We start from the raw sequence: 21,890 nt of genomic DNA, 5'->3' as shown, positions 1-21,890 counted from the left end.
TGGCACTATAAATTCCCTATACGGATATAGGCAAAAAACACTAATGCAAATCTCTATGTATCTAGCAATATAAAGGTATGGGGTATTAAATCATATTTTAATAACCTTTAATCTGGCAATCCAGTGTCAAGGGTCCTTGTGTGCAAGTCCTACATTAACATCTACGCTTCAAACACTGAAATTCAATTAAAATCCAATGCTCTCAGGTATGAAGGCTGACGTAACAAGGCTATTATCTAACTTAGAAATTTGAGACCATTGTTCCACTTTATGTTATATTTGGATGCAAATTGTTTGCACGTAGAATATGGGCTGTGCAGAATAATGTCAAACACTGGATACAACCTTCTAAAGTAACTTTGATAAACCACTTTAGTATACTTCTGCTTGTCATTGTAATTGCAGCTGAGATGAGCAGAGGTGGAAATGGGTGTATCTAACATCAGTGAGGTTAGATGGCAAATCCCATACAGATGTCAATCCGTTTTCCTGGCAGCTAATGGAATTATGTGGGAAGCTGGGACAATGGAATAACTACTCGACCATTTGGTGTCTATGGGAACTGAAAAACCACACAACTCCCTACCTCATAAGTTATACCTAAAACTTAAGCTGGTAAATGGCTCCCATGTAAAAAAAGAAAAAAAAAATGGTTTGCTTGCTTATTTTCCCAAATAAATTTCTAGGGGTACACCGCAAAGGAAAAAATCTTTTCTATTAATCTGCAAATTGTAATACTATTCAGTCCTTTTTCTCCTAACCTCATAGGTAAGACAGTTTACATACTGTACAGGACTATGTAAATGATATATAATATATTAATTTTGGAGGGGTCTTGATATGTGGGCTTCTTCTCGGTGTAGCCGTAATGGAGTGCTAAGTAAATATGTTCTGAAAGTAATAAGGTGAAACGTGTTTGTGTTTTAGTGGAAGTGGATCCTAAGGAAAGGATAGCCCGGCAGAGGAAACTGCTACAGCGAAAACTAGGCCTCGACATGGGAGCTGCGATAGGCATGAACACTGAAGAACTATTTAATGATGAAGATTTGGACTATATGCCGACAAACACACTTGTAAATAAACCTGTAGGTAAAAGTTTCTTGAGTATCTTTTTGTTTTAAGGAGAATGATCATCTTTTTAGTGTGCATTAATTTATTATGCTGAACTGCTGTCCCCCCTATGTACTCGGCCCATCCATAATTCTGAGGTTCATCCTGACAGAAGACTGTTCGTTCCATTAATAGACATGTTGGTGGTTTTTAAAGTATTAGTTGGCTTCACAGTGCTGAAAAAAAATAAGACTTTGACTTGTGATGTTTGGTGTCTTTACTTTCAGACCCTTCAGGCTGCAGAGTTTATTGATTCAGAATTTCTTCCGGGTATGAGTAACAGGCAGAAAAATAAAGCCAAGCGAATGGCAAAACTGATTGCAAAGCAAAGATCCCGCGATGTTACGGAAAGCAATGAAAAGAGGTAATTCTATTAGTGAACAGTCTTCACCACAACTCTACATGCTCTCATGACTTTTTTTTTTTTATTTATTTTTAAATGAAATTCTGTCTTTTAAAAAAAAAAAAAAAGAGAATTTTTGCAATAAAATTTTCGATACTGAGGAGCATGGCAGGTTCTGTTTTTTGCAGCTGAATCTGTCACATCACCTGCATCATGGTTCAGTAAATTACACATTACAATACCCTGTCACAGGTTTTCATGTTTAAGGTTCTGTATTAAATGTTCCTAGGATCCAACAACTGTTAGTATGTGACACAGACAGATGCTATGGAGTTGAGAATGACAATGACCACACATCAATCAGGATGAACTGACAGTCTGGTCACGCCTGTATGACTCAATCAAATGTTCATGTGTCTTCATACTTGCTGCTGTCAAGTGGCTCTAAAACCACCAGAGTCTTAACTTAAATTTTAGATGGTAGCACAGTTGGTTGTAAATAGGAAAAGTAATTCAACCTAAATTCGCATTTTAATTGGACAAAGTAAAATTAATGGATGCATTTCTGTCTTCCTTTGGGAGTGATTGGGGTATAGAGTTAGGGACAGGGCAAACTGGCACTCTAAAACAAAGCTCTAGCTCCTCCTTCTCTGTACCCCACTTCCTGTTTAGCTTCAGTTTAGTTTAAGTGCCTGGCGAACAGGCTTTGTTTGGTCTGTGTAGCAGCCCAATTCTGTTATGTTATTTTAGTAGTTTTTGAGTTTTTACAATCTGAGGCTTCTGTCTCCTGTTATTTATCGGCTTATTGAGCTGCGGCTGTCAATCACTTCTAACGTCGCACTGCATGGACTGCTGTGCACTGTTGCGGGTCAGCAGTTGTAGATTGCTGGTCAGGACTGCTGGGTGACCATATGCTGAACGTCTTCCATTGGTAGAGCAAATTCGAAGAGCTACGGATTATTTTTTTTTAGCCGATGTGGGACTGGTAAGGGCACAAATATATTCCTCTGCGGTTTCTGCTAGTCTGACTCTCTGGCTTAAGTCTTGGGAGTCTGATGTTGAATCTAAAAAAAAAAAGGCTCTTGAGATAATTCCCTTTTCCGGAGAGGTTTTGTATGTGCCGTAGCTTGACTCCATTATCAGTCTAACAATGGGAGGAAAGAGCACTTTTCTTCCTGTCGGTGCTCCCAAACAAAGGATGTCCAGGTTCCAGTCATCTGGCAGGTCTCGCGGTCCATATTCCTCAGATCAGTTGTCCGCCACCAAGGGGTAGCGTGGGCGTTCAGGCCTGGTCTGCTCTGCGTTCGGCAGCTAAGCCTGCAGACAAGCAGTCCGCGTGACGGGCATTTTACCCTTCCGTGGTGGCTTCCTGCATGTCCACGAAAGAGGTGATCCAAACCAATTTCTTCTGGAATTCTGGTGCAGGATTCACAAAAATGGTTTGGTTTTGGCACCAGAAAAAAAAGTTTGAATAAAATCCCAGACTCGTTAGACCCAATCTGAAATATTTGAACACTCGGTCAAGGTCCCCAGGTTCAAGATGGAGTCTTTGTGGTCTGTGTTTCGCAGCATGGAACGGGGAGTTAATGGTGGCTCTAGGCATCCTTGATGCCTAGAATCTATATGTTCCCATCTGGGAGGGTCATCAGTCCCTCCTCAGGTTTGCAGTTTGGTCAGAGCATTTCCAATTTTGGGCTCTTCCCTTTGGTCTGGCCATGGCCAGTACTGTAGATTACAACCGTTGGATACACTATTTCATAAGGTCCAAGTTGATCCCATCCCAGCAGATAATCTTTTTGGGACTCTAATTTCACACTGGTCAACAACTATTGTTCTTACCTCCAGTCAAGATCCTGGTCTTGCAGAAGATGGTGAAATTTTGCTCAGTTTCATGCACGGGTGTTCCAGTTGGAACTTCTGTTCAAATGAAACAAATCTCATCTGAATCTGTTGGGCCAGGTATCCTGCCTGTCTCTCCATGTGCGTCACTCTCTTTTTTTTGGTGGTTGTAAAAATTGGTTCCGATCAATGTATGTGTTCCATTTTCGGATCAGCATGCAACATTTGATGCAGGGTCAGGCGGAGAAGATTCAGTCTGACAATGCCATGGTATATCTGTCACCAGGGCGGCGCCAAAGTCCCTTAGCCATGAGAGAGGCACAGGATTTGTCAGTGGGCCGAAGTTCACGTCCTGGTTATTATGACTGTCTTTATTCCAGGGGTAGATAATTGGGAGCAGATTTTTCTCAGCTAACAGACTCTGCATCCTGGCGAATAGTCCCTCCAGTTGGACGCGTTTTGTCAGTTGGTAGACAGGTGGGGTCAACCAGATATTGACAAGATGGCATCTTGGTTGAGCTAGAAGGTCCTCTTCTGTTTCCAGGCGAGAGATCCTCTGTCTCAGTAGACGCAGTGTCCTGGCAGTTCCACTTCATTTACCTGTTCCCACTGGTAGCAATGCTTCCGAGGGTGTTGAAGGTAGAGCAGGAGGGTGTTCCAGTGCTTCTAGTGGCGCCAGATTGGTCTCTGGGGGTACACCGAGGTGCTCTCCATGGCAGGGGTGGTCTGTTGTGGTGCCTGCTGCTACGACCAGATCTGTTAACTCAAGGTCCCTTCCGTCATCAAGGTTTGGAATGTTTGGCTTTAACGGCATGGCTGTTTTGAAGCCATGATCATTCGAGATAATGGGGTTGTCGGAGCGTGTGGTACAGACTATGCTTCGTGCTAGGAGACCGTATTCGGCCAATATATATCAGGTCTGGAAGACTTATATTGCCTGGTGTGAAAAGGGGTTTCCTACCTGTCTTGTATTGTCCAGGTTGCTCATGTTCTTGTAGGCTGCCCTGGATATTGGTTTACGCCTTAGTTCTCTTAAAGGTTAGCTGTCTGCTCTGTCTTTTTTTTTCTTTTTCTTTTTTTTTTTTTTTTTTTTTCCAAAGAAGATTCGCTGTGATACCTGATGTGCAGACTTTCTTTCAGGGCTCGTTTATGTGTAACCGTTAATGTTCCTCCGATAGCGCCTTGGGATTTTAATATGTTGAATGCATTGCAGCATCTGCCTTTTGAACACTTGGCTACGGTTGATTTTAAATTTATAACCTAGAAAGCTGTCTTTTTGGGCATCTCTATGGCAAGAAGAGTTTCAGAGCTTACAGCTTTATCTTGCAAGTCTGCTTATTTTTCATGAGAAGAAGACAGGAAGTGGGGTAGAGATGGAGGAGCCAGGGCTTGGTTAGCAGAAGCTTTAAATTGGCAGTTTGCGTTGTCCCAAATGGACCAAAACGGGTTTTACAGAAGTATAAAAATCCTATTTCCTTGTCCTACAGCAATATTTCATGGTGGTAACTTTTACTTTTTGTCTATTTTAAACACCACTGCTGACCCCAAACACAAACCTGGGTGTCTGTCGATTATTTGTGTGTATATGTATATATTATATTTCTCAAAGCCTTGGGTGCAGTCATACGGTAGAATTAGTTTAGATACGCTGGGTTTACAGATTGTTTGGGGTTTTGTTTACAATTGGTAATTTGCAATGACTGATACTGAATTTTGTTTTTAATCCATTGAATTTATAACGGTCACTCTCCTATTCCAGCAGTGATAGTACAGATGGGGAGCCTGAGGAAAAGAGAAGGAAAGTGACAAACGTTGTCATCAGTCAGCCAGCAACGGAGTCCAAAGTGTTGATTGACAACATACCTGACAACTCTTCACTGTTTGATGAGGTAATATTTGATTTCTTCTCAAAATACAGATCTCATTCTCCTAAGCACTTCAAGTTGGTCTGTCTGCCACCTCCATAAAAACTGGGTTTGTTTATGCTGTATCACGTCAATTTACTCAGGGAAAGTGGACGCTATCAAATGACCCACACAAACTTTACTCTATTTATGGAATGTTTTATTGTTTGTATTTATTGCAGTAAATGGCCCTACATGGTAAAGCTGCATGTGTCTGTCTGAATTATCAGTGCTGTGTATATAGACCGGGAAGTCTTGTTATCTCTAGCTTTAAGCCTCAAAGGGAGACCTAGTAGATCTGAAGGGCTCTTGCAATGAAACAGTGGGCCTGCCTCCCACAATTATGTCCAATGAATAAACACAATACTGTGTTAAACCAATAAATGCATGCTGTTCGTTTTTTTTTGTTTTTTTTTAAATGACATAATTGGAATACATAACTACAAAAAAATGTTGTTGTGGTTTTTTTTGTTTCTTTTTAAAAAATTGGTTTTCCAGAGCAGCCTTGAATCTTGCAGCTAAGCGTAGCTGACTCGTACATTTTCTGAGCCTCTCATATTCATAATGTATGATTGCTTGGGTGCACTCCTGGCAGTTGGTGCTCAAGTACATTACTTAAGCAGGCTGAGTAAGAGGATAACGTGCTTCCTGTGGATCTTAGTGAGCCACATTTGTGTGCAAAGTTAGTTAATGCCTATGGTTAGTCAGTCAGACCAGAAAACACCTATTCTAAAAGAAATGTTGGGAGATTGAGTTAAATACTGTGCTTTTTATTTTCTTTACAACTTCTCGGCGCTGACAAGCTGCTTACAGCTGCTGCCACATTGATCAGGACCGATATACCGGTGCTGCCAGACATGGCAAAGAGCGCTTGTAATCGGAATGCCAGGGGCCGCCATATTGGAATATACAAAGTCTCCTCCTCAGCAAAGGAGGGAGGGGGGGGGGGGGTGTAACGGTCACTAGGATTCTGCTATTAGCGACTGCTGCATAATATAGATGTAGCAGATCGCCTTGTTAGCAGAAGAAAACTTGAGTAGGAAAACTGTGCAGTTAGAGGGTTCTAAGCCCCTTTCCCTACAATCTGAAGCAAGCGAGCTATTCCAAAGACACCAAAACTGCCTGGGGAAAAAGAGCAGCTGACATTCTCTGAAACACTGAGTTGCTGACAGACCACTCCTGCTCCATGAGACATCTTAGCCTGATTGGAATGCTAGGTACCACTTTTCTTATATCTCTACATCATAGATAGGGGTATGTTGAAATTAAAGTAATTATTGCAATAGCATTTTTAATAAAATATAGAATACTAAATGCATAAGTCTTAGCAGGGGATACTCCTTTTTGACTGTCAGACTAGTTAGTATCTCTTTTTAGTTGTGAATGCCTGTATTTCATTCTTATACTGTTCTGCTGTTACCTTTAATAAAAATAAGACTGATAAGGGAAAGGCACCTCTGCGATATTGCCGGGAGAGTGGTCGCTCCATCCGGAGTTGTTCCTGTCTCTGGTCCTATGTTGGGGGATCCCCGACCTGAACTTAATGGGATTGCATCACAACAGGAAGGTACCTCAGTTTTGCTGTTAAGCAAAGAGACCCCTCGGCGATGGCCATCAATGTAATGACTGTCATGGGACTTCAGGTTGGTATACCTGTTTCCTACCATCTCTATGGTCCCCAGAGTTCTTCGAGTGTAGCAAGGGGGGGGACTCTCAGTCATTATAATGGCTCCCACTTAGCCATGGCGAGTTTGGTACACTGAAATTCTGGGGCTAGCGGTAGGTCCGGGTCTGAAATTACCTCTTCAAGAAGACCTTCTGCAAGGACCATTCACACATTCGGCATTGCCTCTGCTCAATTTAACATGGCTGTTAAGGCCAACCTGTGGAGGTCCAGAGGGTTCTCTCCACGTGTAGTAAACCCTCTCCTTCGGGCTAAGAAAAGGTTTGCTTTGAGTAGACAGATTCAAAATGGAGTCTCTCTTAGGTATTATAGCATAAAGTTTAACTAATTTTTAGTGTCTGTAGACATCGGACGCATCACTACTTATTCCAATCTGGGAGGGGCACAGATACCTACTTGAATTTGCGGTACAGGACTCATGCCAGTTCAGGGCCTTGTGTTCAGTCTGGCTACTGCACCATGAGTCTATAATGATCATGGAAGTAATGTCTGCCCCGTTGCGTTCTTAAGGAATCGCCATCGTGCCTTACATGGACAATCTCCTCAAAGCCCCCTTCATGCTCACTTGCATCGGCAAAGTCGGGTACTGAAATTGCACTTATTGATTTTGAATGATCAAATTAAACTTTTGTTCCAAATCAGAGGATGGTGTATCTGAGCTTAGTCACTGTCCCTGCAGTCACATCTGTGTCTCGGGTGGTTGCTGAGAGAGGAAAACTTGAACAAAGGCCTCCCATGTTACATTTCTTGCTGTGCTGGTCAAGAGATGGTGCTAGACAGAAGTTGATATTATGGCCTTCCGGTTCAACATGGTGCCCAAGTTCTGTTCCGGAACCAGGGCTCAGTTGGTATCCAAATGGAACTTCAGTTTGGTCTAGCGGTTTCCCCAATTCAAATGCCCTCTCCCGTCCTTATGGGTTTAGAGGGAGGACATCTATCTGGCTTAAGCTTAATTCCCTTTAAGGTTCATTATTTGTTTCTGCAGAAAGTTGGCCCTGATTCTTGTTTCCACCTTAATGCTAAACTCCTGAAGACCCATTCCTTATTAAGTATCCAGCTTCCAAGCAGTCGCCTCAACCCCAGGATAGCAAATGGATTTAACTGAAGTATAAAAACCTTCCCCATTTTATTCATACATTTGTTTATGTCCCTCATTAAGAGTGTCTGCCACATACATCTGACTTCTGCTTTCTTAAATCGCATGCTCTGTGATCTGTTTTGTTGTTTGTTTTTTTTTTGGGGTTCTTTTAGTCCCCTTTTACCGATAATTGACATATTGAGTTTGCATCTTTCATTTGTTTTTAAAGTTTGATTGGAAATGAATGTACTAATTAAAATTAAGGGTTCTTATTGTAGACTTGTTCAAAGTGCTAACCCACCAGAGATTAATAAAAATGTGAATACAATTCTTGATTTGCCTAATGAATTTTCAGACCGTAAATTCATGTGTGCTCTGCTAACTTTGAAAATAAGTGCTGAAGGTTTCTTTCACCTTCTCCGTTAGACAAGAGAGTGGCCCCTGGAGAGCTTTTGTGAAGAGCTATGTAATGATCTGTTCAACCCATCCTGGGAGGTGAGTTGAAGCATTATTGATTTGACTTGCTTGCATGTCTTTGAAAGACAATCTCATGCTTTGAAGTTTTAATGTGGATGATTACTGAAAAAAAACTTAATACCAAGTTTGTCGTTTGTCTCCATAAGGTTGTGATTTTTGAATATAAATGCACATGGAATGTGTTTTACATGCCTAAAGTCACATGCGTTTTTTGATGTTTGAAGGTGCGGCATGGTGCAGGAACAGGTCTCCGGGAGATACTTAAGGCACATGGTAAAAGTGGAGGCAGGATTGCTGATAGCACACATGAAGAGGTAAAATGAACCAGCACCCACCTCAAACAGTTGTTGTAATGTGCCGAACTGTTTTATAATCTGGAACATTAACAAAAATGTGTTAAACTTGTAAGAGCAACAGTTTGTTGCAAAAGGATTCTGTAGCAAAATAGTTTCATATCCTGGTGATCATGACGTTTAGCGTTGAAATTAAAGTTTAGACTTCTGCATGATAACTCATTTAGTCCATTATTTCCCTCCTTCCAATGATAAACCATCCCAACCACACCCCTACCCCTGCTGGGCTATTTTGCTTCCTTGGGGTAATCTTGTGCAGAACTGGAAACCAATTGCCCCCCTCCCCCTTTCCCGGCCCATACAGTTTTCCATATGGGAACTGTAACAGCTCTGTACATGAGTCAGACTCTGCAGTGGCGGCTGCTTCTCATGCACTATGTACTGCAGTCTTGAATGACCTTGAGCAACAGGTAGAAAAATGGCCAAATGCAGTGAGTGCAGGAGAGACACTAGTGGCAGTGAAATAGGATGGAGGCCTGTGGCATGTGAACTAGGTAGTCCATGCATGATTGTCCACCCATCTAGATGCTTGCGTTTTTTTTTGGTTTTTTTTTTTTTTGGTCTACAGTAGGAGAGCAAGTACCAATGTACTTGCCCGATCAGCAGATCTGACTAGTACAGGTGCATCTGAGATGACTCTGCCCCTGGGCAGACATGCATACTATTAAATTTCAAGCCCTGAAAAGTGGAAAATATAATAAAATTGTACCCAACTCTATTCTTTTAGAAGGGAACCGTTCATTTTTGCTTCGTCTTTCTAATCTCTTTTAGATGGAGCAGCAGCATCAAGAATGGCTTGAGGATCTGGCTATCCGCCTCCTGTGTGTCTTTGCATTAGACCGATTTGGGGATTTTATTTCTGATGAAGTAAGCTTTCATTAATTGAGGGTTAAAATAGGGGGGGGGGGAATCCCCCAGTGGTCATTGACAGCTGTGAGGTAGATGTATTGGTGATCTCAGAATTTTAATTTGGTAGCTATTTGGATTAAATTAAATAACCTAGATGAGACTTCAGCTTATATTTTAGTATTTGAACTGTCTCTAGGAGATGCAGTGTTCTCCTGTGCTCATGTTCTGCAGAATGTCTGCTCAAAATGTCTAGTTGGCTGATAACCTATATGCCGTGTTTTTGTTAAATGTATATCCATTTTAATCCCAAGCGCTGAAAACATTTGGAACTAATTATTTAATGTCAAGTAATAATAAGTGTTTAATCACCCTAGAAGGGCTTGGAAGTGGGGGGGGGGGGGGAAACCAAAGTTTCGTTTGTATAACTACATACCTTGATTTATATATTCTACAATAGTTTTCACAAGATACTGTATGACTTATAGCATGCCCTGGCAATTCTATAACACTGATGTCCACTCGGAGCACAAATAGTGCAATCGGCTGTAATTAAATACTAACTCTTGTTCTTAACCCCTAGGTGGTAGCTCCAGTGCGAGAGACGTGCGCTCAGACGCTAGGGGTGGTCCTTAAACATATGAATGACAGCGGAGTTCATAAAACAGTGAAAATCCTACTACGCTTATTGATACAAGAACAATGGGAAGTGAGACATGGGGGACTGCTAGGAATAAAGTATGCCCTAGCTATTCGCCAGGTAACCTTCAGTTATAACCTCTAGTTATCTTTGAACGTTATATTTATACCCTTTTTATAGAGGTTTTTTAACACCCATTTTAATTGCTTCAATTTTTTTTTTTTTATTGTGTCTTTTTTATAGGATTTAATTAAGACATTATTACCAAAAGCACTACCAGCAATAATTGAAGGGCTTCAGGACCTTGATGATGATGTGCGGGCTGTAGCTGCAGCATCTTTAGTACCTGTTGTGGACAGTCTAGTAAGGTTGCAGTTTAAACAGGTAATCCGTCTTTTTAATGTGTAATTATTTATTAAAATAATTAGTGGGGAAGTGTGTGAAGCTATTGTAAAGCAAAGCAGCATTATCCACCAATAATAGCCGCCGTTTATGTGCAGTTTGGAACGAGTGAGGCTCACACTTTATAGCAGTATAGAGGTGGTGATGGTTAATATGAAAAATTAAATCCTTCCCTTATGTCAATAGATCCCTAATATCATGGTTGTAGTCTTTTCTGGGATTAAGTGCTGACAACATGTGTTAGAGCATAACCTTGCATAGCTTATTTGATACTGGTATTTTAGGTTCCCTTCATTCTTGGCACTTTATGGGATGCACTTCTGGAGCTAGATGACCTAACAGCCTCTACCAACAGTATCATGACCCTCCTCTCTTCGCTTTTAATGTATCCTCAGGTTCAACAGTGCAAGTAAGTTGATGTGGTGATGTTGGCATTCTATAACAAGTTGTGTAATGGAGTCTGTTTCCCCAGACATTGTTTTGTTAAGCGCCGTTAACAGTGTTGTTAAGTCTTTAATGGTCATGCTTTTGTTTTGGCAGTATTCAACAATCCCTTTCAATATTAGTACCGCGTGTGTGGCCTTTTCTACGTCATATTATATCATCCGTTCGAAAGGCAGCCCTGGAAACATTATGCACCTTGTTATCCACACAGGACCAGGTTAGTGGATGGGATTGTGTCATGTGGCTGTACTATAAAATACAAGCGGTGTTCTATATGTGACTGTCTTGGCCACTTCAACAGTTGGTAGTGGAACCTTAACTTTACAAGTGAACAAGACTTGTGCTTTTTTTATGCCTGCTACAAGGCTTTAGCTGTTGTCCCAAATCGGCTTGAGAAAAAACTAGGTCGTAGACTGCTTCCTTTATGCTCTTGCAAATGGATTATGAACAGCGGAACAATACTTGGTCTGGGTCTAGTGCTCTGCAGCACAGTAGAACCTCATTCATGCATAGTAAGCCCACCTGTTCAGTCTCCGAGGTAATTCCTGCATGTAACTGTTGGTAGTTGACCTCTTCCTGGATGTTCCTGATTACTGACTCTTGGTTAAATTTTACTTTTTTTTTTAAAATTGTTTGGAATTTTTCTATAAAGTGTTCTAAAATACTAGCTTTATTGCTCCCTAACAAATGTATGTCAAGTTACAAGAGTTATTGGAGGCCCCGCCCAAATGTGCTTATAATTTGAAATGTGGGGAACAATTAATGCATAAGGTAGTGGAATAACACTTGTAGCTGTTAGTGGGGACGTGTGTGTAAAGCAGCATTATCCACCAATAATAAAGCTGCCATTTATGTGCTGTTTGGAACGAGTGAGGCAAGACAGTGTAAGATGGAGACTTGCAAGATAAGTGATTGCTGAAATGTTAAGACCTATCTCCGTCCTGACAAACCATACATAAGTGCTGACACTTGCCACTACATTTCAGCTTCCACAAACCCTGTCTTCTCTCTATGTATTCCAGAGCTGTACAGGTTGGCTGATCCCGATCTTGCAGGACATGCTGCGGCATATATTTCAGATCTGTATTCTGGAGAGCAACCAGGAAATTCTTGACCTTATCCACAAGGTAGTATCTCTTTCGCAGTGTGGTGAGACATTCAGCTTGCTCTTGTACTACATCATGTTGTTCTCTCCACAGGTATGGCAGGAGCTGATACGCAAGGCCTCAGTGCAGTATGTGGTGGCTGCTGCCTGCCCCTGGATGGGAGCTTGGCTCTGTTTAATGATGCAGCCCTCTCATCTACCTATTGATTTAAACATGCTGCTAGAGGTGAAGCCCAAGTCAAAGGTGAGCTTTAAATATTGACCAGGTCTTGTCTTTGTGGAAACCATGTTAAGTGGTGGTCATAATTTTAGAACTTGAATTTTTCGTGCTCATTTTTATATTTATGATTTTAGGGGGTTTCTATCTTCCACATTCTTTTTGTTCATCTGTGCACTGTTGCAACTCTACTAAGAACATTTGTTCCATTCACTTTCATCCATTTATTTCAGCAGAGTCTTTATGGCAGCTTGGCATATCTTAGTTTGCCCGTGTATATGACACAACAGACCTAAATACAATTGTTTTACATGCAGAGATGTATCAAACAACCCAGTCTTTGTTTTGTTTTTGTTTTTAAAAAAGCTTTTGTGATCAACACGTCGTCTAGCAGTATATTCTATCTAGTAGAAGTTGCAGCAGAGTTTTTTTTTTTTTTTTTTTTTTTTTTTATTGAGGTATAAAATATCACATCTACAATTGAATGCATTATTAAATACATATTTTCACAATTTTCATACAATTCAATAAGTCACTAATATCCCCTGTCTCCTCTTCCCAAATAACCCATCGCAGAGCTTTTTTTAAAAAAACAAAACAGAAAAAACTAATGTGGAGCTACAAAAAACACAATAGGAATTTATCCTTCAGCGGTAGTGCAACACAGAAGGAAAAGCATATATTTTTGTATGTTTTCTAGTGCTCTATGGGGGAGGCGAGTACATCTTTCCTTTAAGTCTCCACACACCTAATTACACAAGTGACTGAGCATGGTGGGGGTAGTTACTTCCTTCTCTGAGGTTGGGGGGTCCCTCCTTTACCCCTGATCTCACCTGTTTGTCAAATGAGTCCTTGGCTGCTTAGCGTGAGTAAGGGGTAGATGAGGCTGCATAACCCTGTAGTCACAAGTTCATGCCCTAGTCCAAGGTCACCAGGACAAAAGAAGAACTGACTAGTTTCACGCTCTCTACTGCAAAGGGGAATATGACTTAATCTGGCTTTAGACTTGCAGTATGGCGCTCCACTGATTAACCCCTAAAATGAAGGCCATGGTACAGAGCCTGCAACAGCATGAGCTTCCAGGGAGAACATTCTGGAAAAGAGCAGGACCAGTCTGTGTAGTTTTTATAATTCAGTTGGTTAGAGATCTTTTAAGGAAAGTTGTCTGCTTTTTTTTTTTCACAGATTAGTCCCCTAGAGACAATCTATTTGGCCAACTTACTGATCAATGTTCTGCAACTTGGTCCCTGGCTCTGAGCAGCTGGCTATCTCTTCTCAAGGCCCAAACAATGTCACAGTGGTGACTTAACTGAAGTCTTGAGTAATTGATGCCTGCCGTTATGTTTGGACCGTGTATCCAGGGCCTAACAGTTGAATTCAGTGACATGGACTGTGAAGCCACGATTCTTCATAATTGAGTTTGCAAGACCATTTCACTTGAGACCATGAGACCCTACTTAGTGGTCTATGTATTAAAAATATGCAGTGTCTATCCATATGCATTGCTGCAAATTTCAGTGGGAGCTACGGCAAAGTCCCCCCCTCTTCCTTAACTGTTTTAACTAGTTATCAGCAGCCTAGCGCTGCCGGTGAAAGGAGAAAGCGCTATATGCATAACGCTTTCACGGTGAGAGATTCTGTGAAGCCGGAGAGGTTTCAGCAGGATCCCATAGAATATTTGATAACTCCATCCGGAGATGGCATCGCACTTTAATACATTGACCACTTGGTCTGAAGTGAGATCATGTTTTTGTGACTTTTTATTTTTTTCAACATATAGATTTCTACCCTGCTCTTGAATTCTGCAGGTCATGCAGGGTGTTCCTGCTTGACTCTCATTCTGTCCTTTTTGGAGTTTTCTTTTGCTGTTTCGGTTAGGATGTTCTCGAACTGGCAGCCCTTTCCCATAACTGGTTTTCTGTGAATCCTATGTTCTGTTCCCGCACTCCATGCTGAGGCTGTTTGCAAGGTTTTTAACGTTCAGTCACCATAGCAACTCCAAGTGACCAGTGTTTAACTGTTGTATGTAGCACTGTAGTTTTGTGGCTTGTCATTGAACCCTGCTCTATCTAGGTCTGTTCTCATGCTCTGAATACTGACCAGAATCTCTACATTTCATTCTGATTTTATGCAGGAAAAAGCCTGTGGCAAACTGCGTCAAGGCCCATGCCAGATAAAAGAAGCCACACACGAGTATATTGCTGGTTCAGACAGTGTGACCGAAGACTCTGCCACCAGGGACTATGTGGTGACTCGAGCTCGTGTAGTTGCAGCAAAGTCAGTATACCACTATAAACCTAATCTATCTTTCATACTTGCATGCTTTTGCTAGCACCTTTGTTCTGCACGATGCCCTATTGATGTTCTTAAAAATATATTTATGTAAGTGTTAGCTCTTACCTGTAGATCACTGGAATGAAGTAGACACTGGCATTGTGCAGGAACAGAACAGGCTGATTCGCTAATATTGCACAAGAATTGGCCCTGAACCGTTTATACACCTGTTAATATTGCGTTAAGTGGCAAGAGGATCTGTTCTTGCAAGAAATAAAATAATGTTCCATTATTGTAGTAATTGTAGTTTATTCCATTCAAAACGTCATACTTTTTAGTGGAATGACCTAACTGAAACCTGATTCCAGAAAGGTTACCTTGGGTTCTGCATTTGGCAGGATCAGGTAAAATGTGGGGTATACATTGCTGGACTCGCCCTCATCCTGCCAGCGTGAACTGTCTTTATACAGACCGTGTTGTCCGCCAGCTACATGCTGACATTAGGCGTGTTACGGGAATGAGGAGAGCAGCAGCAGAGACCTGCTCAGGTTGTTGGAGAGCCAGAACTGCTGACCTCAGGTAAGTAACCTTTTTGGGGTCCAGGTTTCAATTCGGGAATTTCCACCCAAAACAGATATTCAATATACTTCATTAAAAAGGATCTGTGTATGACATTCAGCTAAGGAATTTATTGTGTTTGTGTTCAGAAGTGCTTTTCAGTAAAATGTTCCTTGGTTCTCCCCCGCTCTTAGATTGTTGGGATCATTATGCTGCTGTATCTGTGATCCCGGTGTAAATACAGCCTCTCAGGAGATAAAGCCTGCTGAATCCCTATCTCAGTTGCTTCTCTTCCATCTGAACTCCAAGTCAGCCTTGCAAAGGATCAGTGTGTCTCTAGTTATTTCTGAGTGGGCTGCCTTGCAAAAGGTAATAAGACTGGCTTTTTTTTCCCTCCAATCTTTTTATTGAAAACTATACAGTAACAAGTTAACCCGTGCAGGATACTCATGCATTCTAGTCAAATCAAGCAACTTAAGGTGTTAAAAAGGTTCTTGTCATCTTCATTGCCACACACACGCCGCTAGGCTTTTATATATTAGATAATGGTAAGAATTTAGTAGGTCAGTGTAGTATATAACTCCGCCCAGCAGGTGGCGCTGCAGCTTGAGCATTCTGTCACCCGGTAGTTTTTTTTCCACACACACACTAACACACACTAACACAGCATGTGTGTGCATGAGGTAAAATTACCTCACGAAAATGAGTTTGAGCTCTCTCAACTGGTAAATTTAGCCTTTACTACCCCTCCCACGGGGGGAAGGGGGGGATGATGGAAGTTAACTGACTTCACTATTATAATTTTTTTGTCAAATACGGTCAGTATACCAAATTTCAGGTCAATTGCATGAGCCCTTTCTGATAAAATAGTTTTTTCCACACACACTAACACACGCCGCTAGGCTTTTATATATTAGATAGTCTGAATATGTATTGGGTAAAGCAATAAGAGAAAATGGAGTTGCAAGAGTTGGCATTATAGTTTTTTTCTTTTTTAAAGGATTTGTTTGTGCTTTCTGCACTATAAAAGACACAATTCATTACTGTAATGTAAATTCTTATTTGGGTCGTTCATCCCCCCCCCCCCCCATGGGTCTGTTTTTTGTGGTGTTATTACACAGCTTGTTTATCTTGTATCTCTAGGAATGTCAAACGGTAGTCTTTGCGGTCCAGCCACGCCTGCTTGCAGTTCTCTCCGAGCATCTGTATTATGATGAGATAGCAATTCCTTTCACGCGGATGCAGAACGAGTGCAAGCAGTTAATTTCCTCCCTGGCTGATGCTCAGATAGACATCCGGAGCAAAGTGAACTGCAGCGTATTCACCATAGACCAAGCTAATGATTTGGTGAGTATGTCCTGTGGATTGCGTAATGGATTGAGTTACTAGGCCAACAATAACGTAATTAACTTGTGTCAGACGTGCTGCATTTCAGAGTTTTATATTTGGCTGCAGATTCTTTTTATTTCCTAACCACATGAAAGCATTAAAGAAGTGAAAGCTTTCTGGTGATTTAATACAGCCCATTATGAGAGTGCTTCTTTGGTTAAGGAATAATTTGTTCTATAGACACTAACACTAGTCTTCCTCTAATGAAGCTTTGATCTGATCAGAGAACTTCTAGGTTATTATACTGTTGTGGTTGTTAAAATAATTGAGTGACTTGGCTGTAACTTTGTTTCTAGGTTACTACACTATTCAATGAAGCGAGTGCTCCGTGGGTTAATTCTAAACTTTACCAGCAGCTGGATGGAAAAAGACAGCAAGTGCAGATGACCGTAATGGAAACCAATCAGGAGTGGCAGGTCCTGCAGCTCAGGGTGCACACACTTGCTGCTTGTGCCATCGTCAACATCATGCAGCTCCCAGAGAAACTTAATCCCGTAATCAAACCATTAATGGAGGCTGTGAAAAAGGAAGAGAACACTGTGGTGCAGAACTATGTGGCACTGTGCATTGCCAAACTCCTACAGCAATGCATTGCAAGGACTCCTTGTCCAAATCCCAAAATTCTTAAAAACCTCTTCAGTTCAGTATGTGTGGATACCAATATCACCCCTTCTGTCAGCTGTCCTGCCCCGGCCCTGAACAACATGGACATCTTAAAAGGTACTTTTAATTATGACATGAAAGTCTTTGTGCAGAAATAAATATTGCTGTTAAAAATATGATTAAGCAGGCGGTGTTATGACCTACTGTTTTATTTGTTCCTAGTTTTTCAGAATGAGTTTCAGGGTAATAGATTTCCTGTGTATTATGTTCTTGGGTACGCAAAAGCCTTTGTAGCAGCAGAACAAGACTAAAGTCTTGAAGCCTGGACTTGACCAGTCATCACCATATTCTCCTGGAAGGGAATCTGGTTTATCATAGCTGGGCTGATGGTTATCCACCATTGCAGCAAGCCGCTTCTCTGACTTTTCTGTTAGGTGATCCTGGTGGTTCGGTGCTTTATTACAGCTCCCTCAATTTTATTTTGAGCTGGAGTGTCTTAATTCTTTATTAACATGTCCCTTTTTTTTATTGGTATTTAGGAAAAGCTCTTCATCTCTTTGCAACCCTCTGCTGAAGGCTCTACTTGGGGAAATAAAGGTCTTTCTGCTAGAGACCTTTTCCTCTATAATGTGCCAGTTTTTGGGGTTTTTTTCCTTTTGCTTTTTTCTCCTTCCCCAGATGGTCTTGTATGTCCAAGTAACGGTATAGCTAGCCTCTACTGATTTGAATGCAGGTACTTTGGACCCTAGTCAGGCCCCTAAAGACAATGCTCAGGATTCAAGTAAATGCCAAGGATTGTCTGTCGATGAGTCATTGGATCAATGATGCTTCATTTAGCCTAATTTAGGTACTTCTGTCCAGTCGGTAACCATATCATCTCTGATATCTTCCATGGGCCAACAGGCGTTGTTGTCGCCTAATTGGTGAGATGCCATTATAAATACCCATCCAACAGAGCACCTATAGTGCATGCAGACTTTGCTTAGACCAGCAGTGTTACTCCTTGGTAATTAGTTTGTCATTGATATGGCAAACGGTGAGACATCCACTGTAGGCAGCAAGGATCTTGTTTTTGGGTCGTCTTACTTTTTTTTTTTTTCCTGTTGTGTACATCCCCCTTGTCTGTATCTGGCTCCCTTTTGGCTCAGGAAAATATAAGCTGAAGGGAGTAATTTTTTGGCTATTGATTGAGAAATGTTTTCCCACAGCTGGTGTAAAGGTGCATCCTGGTAAAGGCAATGCTCCTCCGGTTATAACCCTGTACAGGTAGCCTCTGGAAATTGGTTACATAACCAATTTTAGCATTTGGCATTCTAGAGTTAACATTGTACCCTGTTATGTGAGTTGCACCTCTTTTCACTTGTGTTGACTCCCCTGATGTCTGACTTGGCAGCTTTATCCCTTTTCTATAAATGGAAGTGCGACAACTATAGCATGGAAATTACTGAAATGCCTTTTTTTAAAAAAAGCAAACAAAGCTATTAAGACTGAGAACAGTGACGTAGTCTCTGGTCTAATCTTAGTGGAAGGTCTAGTAAACAGTGGAGTACCTCTAGGATCAGTCATGGGCCCTCTGTGGAATGTTTAATGCATCATAATGTAATATAATGTATGTTGGGCGCAAATCCAAAGCATTGTAGAATGAATGGTGATGTTAACAACCTAAGAACGGGACTTTGGAGAGTCAGATGATATGAAGGGAAGCCAATAGCAATGAAAGCCTGTGTAATACTTGAATATATAGGTAGAGGTATTAGTAAAAGATAGGAGTGGGTGTGATACATGTTTGACAGTTACCTGATCAACATTTATATGGTCGACACCAGAATATAGACAGGGTTGGAAAGTAGACAATGACATCAACAGTGTTTGGTCAACAATGTAGATGGTATAGGTTAAGGGTAATCTCCCTAACCATGTGATATGGTCTACGTTTGAATTGTCGACCTAATGATACTGTGAACCATGTGAATGTCGACAAAATGAATGTCTAGCAGTCGACAACATACCGAGGAGTTCTGTTGCCACTTTAAGTTCAGATGAGAATAGAATTTTGGTAAACATTTAAATATACTTGAGGTATTAGAGTACAGGAAAGTAGTATTTAAAAATGAGAACAAAGAGACCTTTGTTTTTGGGAGAGACTATTCCATGAATTCATCACCTTTCAGTCTTCCTTCCCCCAATTTCAAACACGCACAAAAAGCAGACTAGGTAGTCCTGTAGGCTGTCTGCTGCAGTTACATTGTTTCTGTAGGGGGTACTCAGGCTTGTTGAGCATTTTTAGCCTTCAATTTTATTTGTTTTTGTGGGTTTTTTCTTTTATTTTGCAACTACTATGGTTTGTCTCCATCGATATGCGAAAAAAAGAAACTCCTTATATAAACTGTTTCTTTTTTGATGCCGTTTTGCAGTGCTTCTATTAACTACTTAATATACGCAAATCACTTATTTGGAAAAACCTGTGACTGTTTTTGCTGCAAATGAAAAGTAAGATATCTGATTAGTTTGTTCCTAAATTCAGCAACCCTACACAATCTTCCAGAATAAAATTGCTTTTTGTCCCAATCCCCCACCCTTTATGATTGATTTATACACTATTTGCAGTAGGCATTGCCCTTTGTGAAATTTGGCAGTAAAATGGTGTTTAAAATGCTAATTGAATGTGCAGCTGGTGTGTATTGTGCAGAAATTATCATGCAACTTTTTTTTTATTATAAAGGGTTAAATTCTGAAAAAGATGGAACATGTCACACAGTCACAAAGCACCAAGGAATAATTACACTGTACAGACATCAACAAGCCGCTTTTGCAATTACTAGCAGACGGGGCCCAATTCCTAAAGCTACAAGATCTCAGGTGGCGGAGTTGCCGATGGGAAGCGCTGGCCATGGGTCTCCAGAGTCTGAAGAGGTAGCTGCTGCTGGTTTTTGTATTCACTCAATGCAATGTGTCTTTCTAAACAATATGGTGTTTCTGCATACATTTGCATCTCCATAATGGTCTCCTTTTTATTTGATGGAAGAATGTCTAATCTTTTAGAACATTTACCCAGATGGTTTGGTAATCTTGCAAATTGCTAGAATCCTGGAGACCTGTGTGGTTCTTCTGGTAGAGTGTGTAGAATTAGAACTATTGGGTGCAAATGATCTTCCTACCTACAGCCATCAATAATGCCATTTGAATGGCAGTGCAGCTATTGTTTCCTCTTCTGCAACTGATGAATGACCAGTCACTTGGCTACCCTGCAAATGTGTAAATAGTGTCGGAGCTCTCAAAGTTCTTTCTTTTAAGTCAAAGTAAATTGATAGGCAAGTGGGTTAAGAGAACGTGTACAATTGCCAAAAAAAAAGTGATTTAAAAATATTAAGCTGGATACTACAATTTACTGGAGTAATACTTGACCAGTTAAACTCCCAACATGTTGCTGCCGTTTGACGGGTTATGAAGAGCAGACTCCTTGGCAACCTCTGTAAGCATGGTTATTGTCAATGTTTATCCAGTTTCTATGGTTACAAATGTGGAAGAGGTTAAGTATTGGGGCCCCGCTGAACAGGGGATGGGCTATTACCAGAGAACTAGGGAGGAGGGGGCTTTTTATTTAATAAAAATACATTAAATTGCACAGGCTCTGGATTTGAAACATTGATATATTGCATTACATAAGACTTTGTTTCCCTGTCATTTTACACTCTGAAATAACCCCAGTACTTAGATACAAAGGCATATATTCAGTTAGCCGTGAAGTCTCAAACATCTGTGAGACACTTCTCGGTGGAGACTTCTGTAAAATCTCTGCTCATTTTTATGGAATGCAAGGAAAATGAGCAAAGATTTTTACCATAATTGCCGGTAATGTGTGCAGTCCGCGCACCACATCGTAGCCAATTGAAATCCCCCCACCCCATAGACTCATCTGCAAGCGCTGCTTTAGTTTTTCTTGGTAATGTAATTTGTCACAGGGAAAAACTAAATGTTTAGCAACACAAACCTTTACTTCATAATTGCTTCTCCCAGTGGGTGAAGCAATGACCGGCTTACTATTGCATCAGATGCTCCAAATTGTCTGGGCTTTCCTTTGTCTATCAAAGCAGTTGACTTTCCAGACATTCACTGTGTGGTATAGTTTTCCTAACATATGCAACCCCCTGCATAAAATACACGCAGAACATTCCTCACCACACTGTTGTCTTATCTAACTTTTATTTTTAACATGAAGTATTAATGATGGTTGTCTCAAACAAATAAAAAGTAGGCCAAGTATTTGTATTTAGAATACAGTGAACACTGTCCTCGTGTTTTGTATTTTGTACCACGACTAGTCTGGTAATATCATGCATGATAACGGACTCATATTTAGTAGTATTTCTAAAGAGGTATATGTCCAACTTTGAGCAGTCGCTTCACTGAATAATAGATTACTTATCACATTAACATTTTACATAGATCTTTTAGTAAATAGGTCTTCTGATGTGTGTGTGGTATGACTATAGTGAGATTGATGTAAGATAACAGTATTTCTGCTAATAGTAGTTCTACAAGCTGCTAGAAATGTATTCTAGTCCATGATGTGTACCTTTTCCTTATGCACCAAAAAAATGCCTACAATATACATCAAAATTAG

At 40.8% G+C, this 21,890-nt stretch overlaps 1 protein-coding gene across 3 annotated transcripts in view; it reads left to right on the top strand.

Moving 5' to 3' along the window:
* The window catches only part of BTAF1 (B-TFIID TATA-box binding protein associated factor 1), a 59,588-nt gene that overhangs the window by 14,386 nt on the left and 23,312 nt on the right, over positions 1-21,890 (top strand). Inside the window, exons 5-21 of one of the 3 annotated variants that reach the window (XM_075216164.1) lie at positions 928-1,085; positions 1,338-1,474; positions 5,055-5,181; positions 8,385-8,453; positions 8,660-8,749; positions 9,560-9,655; positions 10,218-10,394; positions 10,518-10,658; positions 10,961-11,085; positions 11,217-11,337; positions 12,143-12,247; positions 12,320-12,469; positions 14,577-14,719; positions 15,469-15,643; positions 16,418-16,621; positions 16,960-17,383; positions 19,989-20,179. In XM_075216164.1, coding sequence (XP_075072265.1) covers positions 928-1,085; positions 1,338-1,474; positions 5,055-5,181; positions 8,385-8,453; positions 8,660-8,749; positions 9,560-9,655; positions 10,218-10,394; positions 10,518-10,658; positions 10,961-11,085; positions 11,217-11,337; positions 12,143-12,247; positions 12,320-12,469; positions 14,577-14,719; positions 15,469-15,643; positions 16,418-16,621; positions 16,960-17,383; positions 19,989-20,179 — 2,633 coding nt within the window. Of the gene's footprint in view, positions 1-927; positions 1,090-1,337; positions 1,475-5,051; positions 5,182-8,384; positions 8,454-8,659; positions 8,750-9,559; positions 9,656-10,217; positions 10,395-10,517; positions 10,659-10,960; positions 11,086-11,216; positions 11,338-12,142; positions 12,248-12,319; positions 12,470-14,576; positions 14,720-15,468; positions 15,644-16,417; positions 16,622-16,959; positions 17,384-19,988; positions 20,180-21,890 lie in introns of those variants that run through there. The other 2 variants (XM_075216163.1, XM_075216165.1) reach the window with 2 other exon arrangements.

Source organism: Mixophyes fleayi, chromosome 6, assembly GCF_038048845.1.
Source record: "Mixophyes fleayi isolate aMixFle1 chromosome 6, aMixFle1.hap1, whole genome shotgun sequence".
NCBI classification, from domain to species: Eukaryota; Metazoa; Chordata; class Amphibia; order Anura; family Limnodynastidae; genus Mixophyes; species Mixophyes fleayi.
This window is presented reverse-complemented; position numbering and strand designations above follow the sequence as displayed.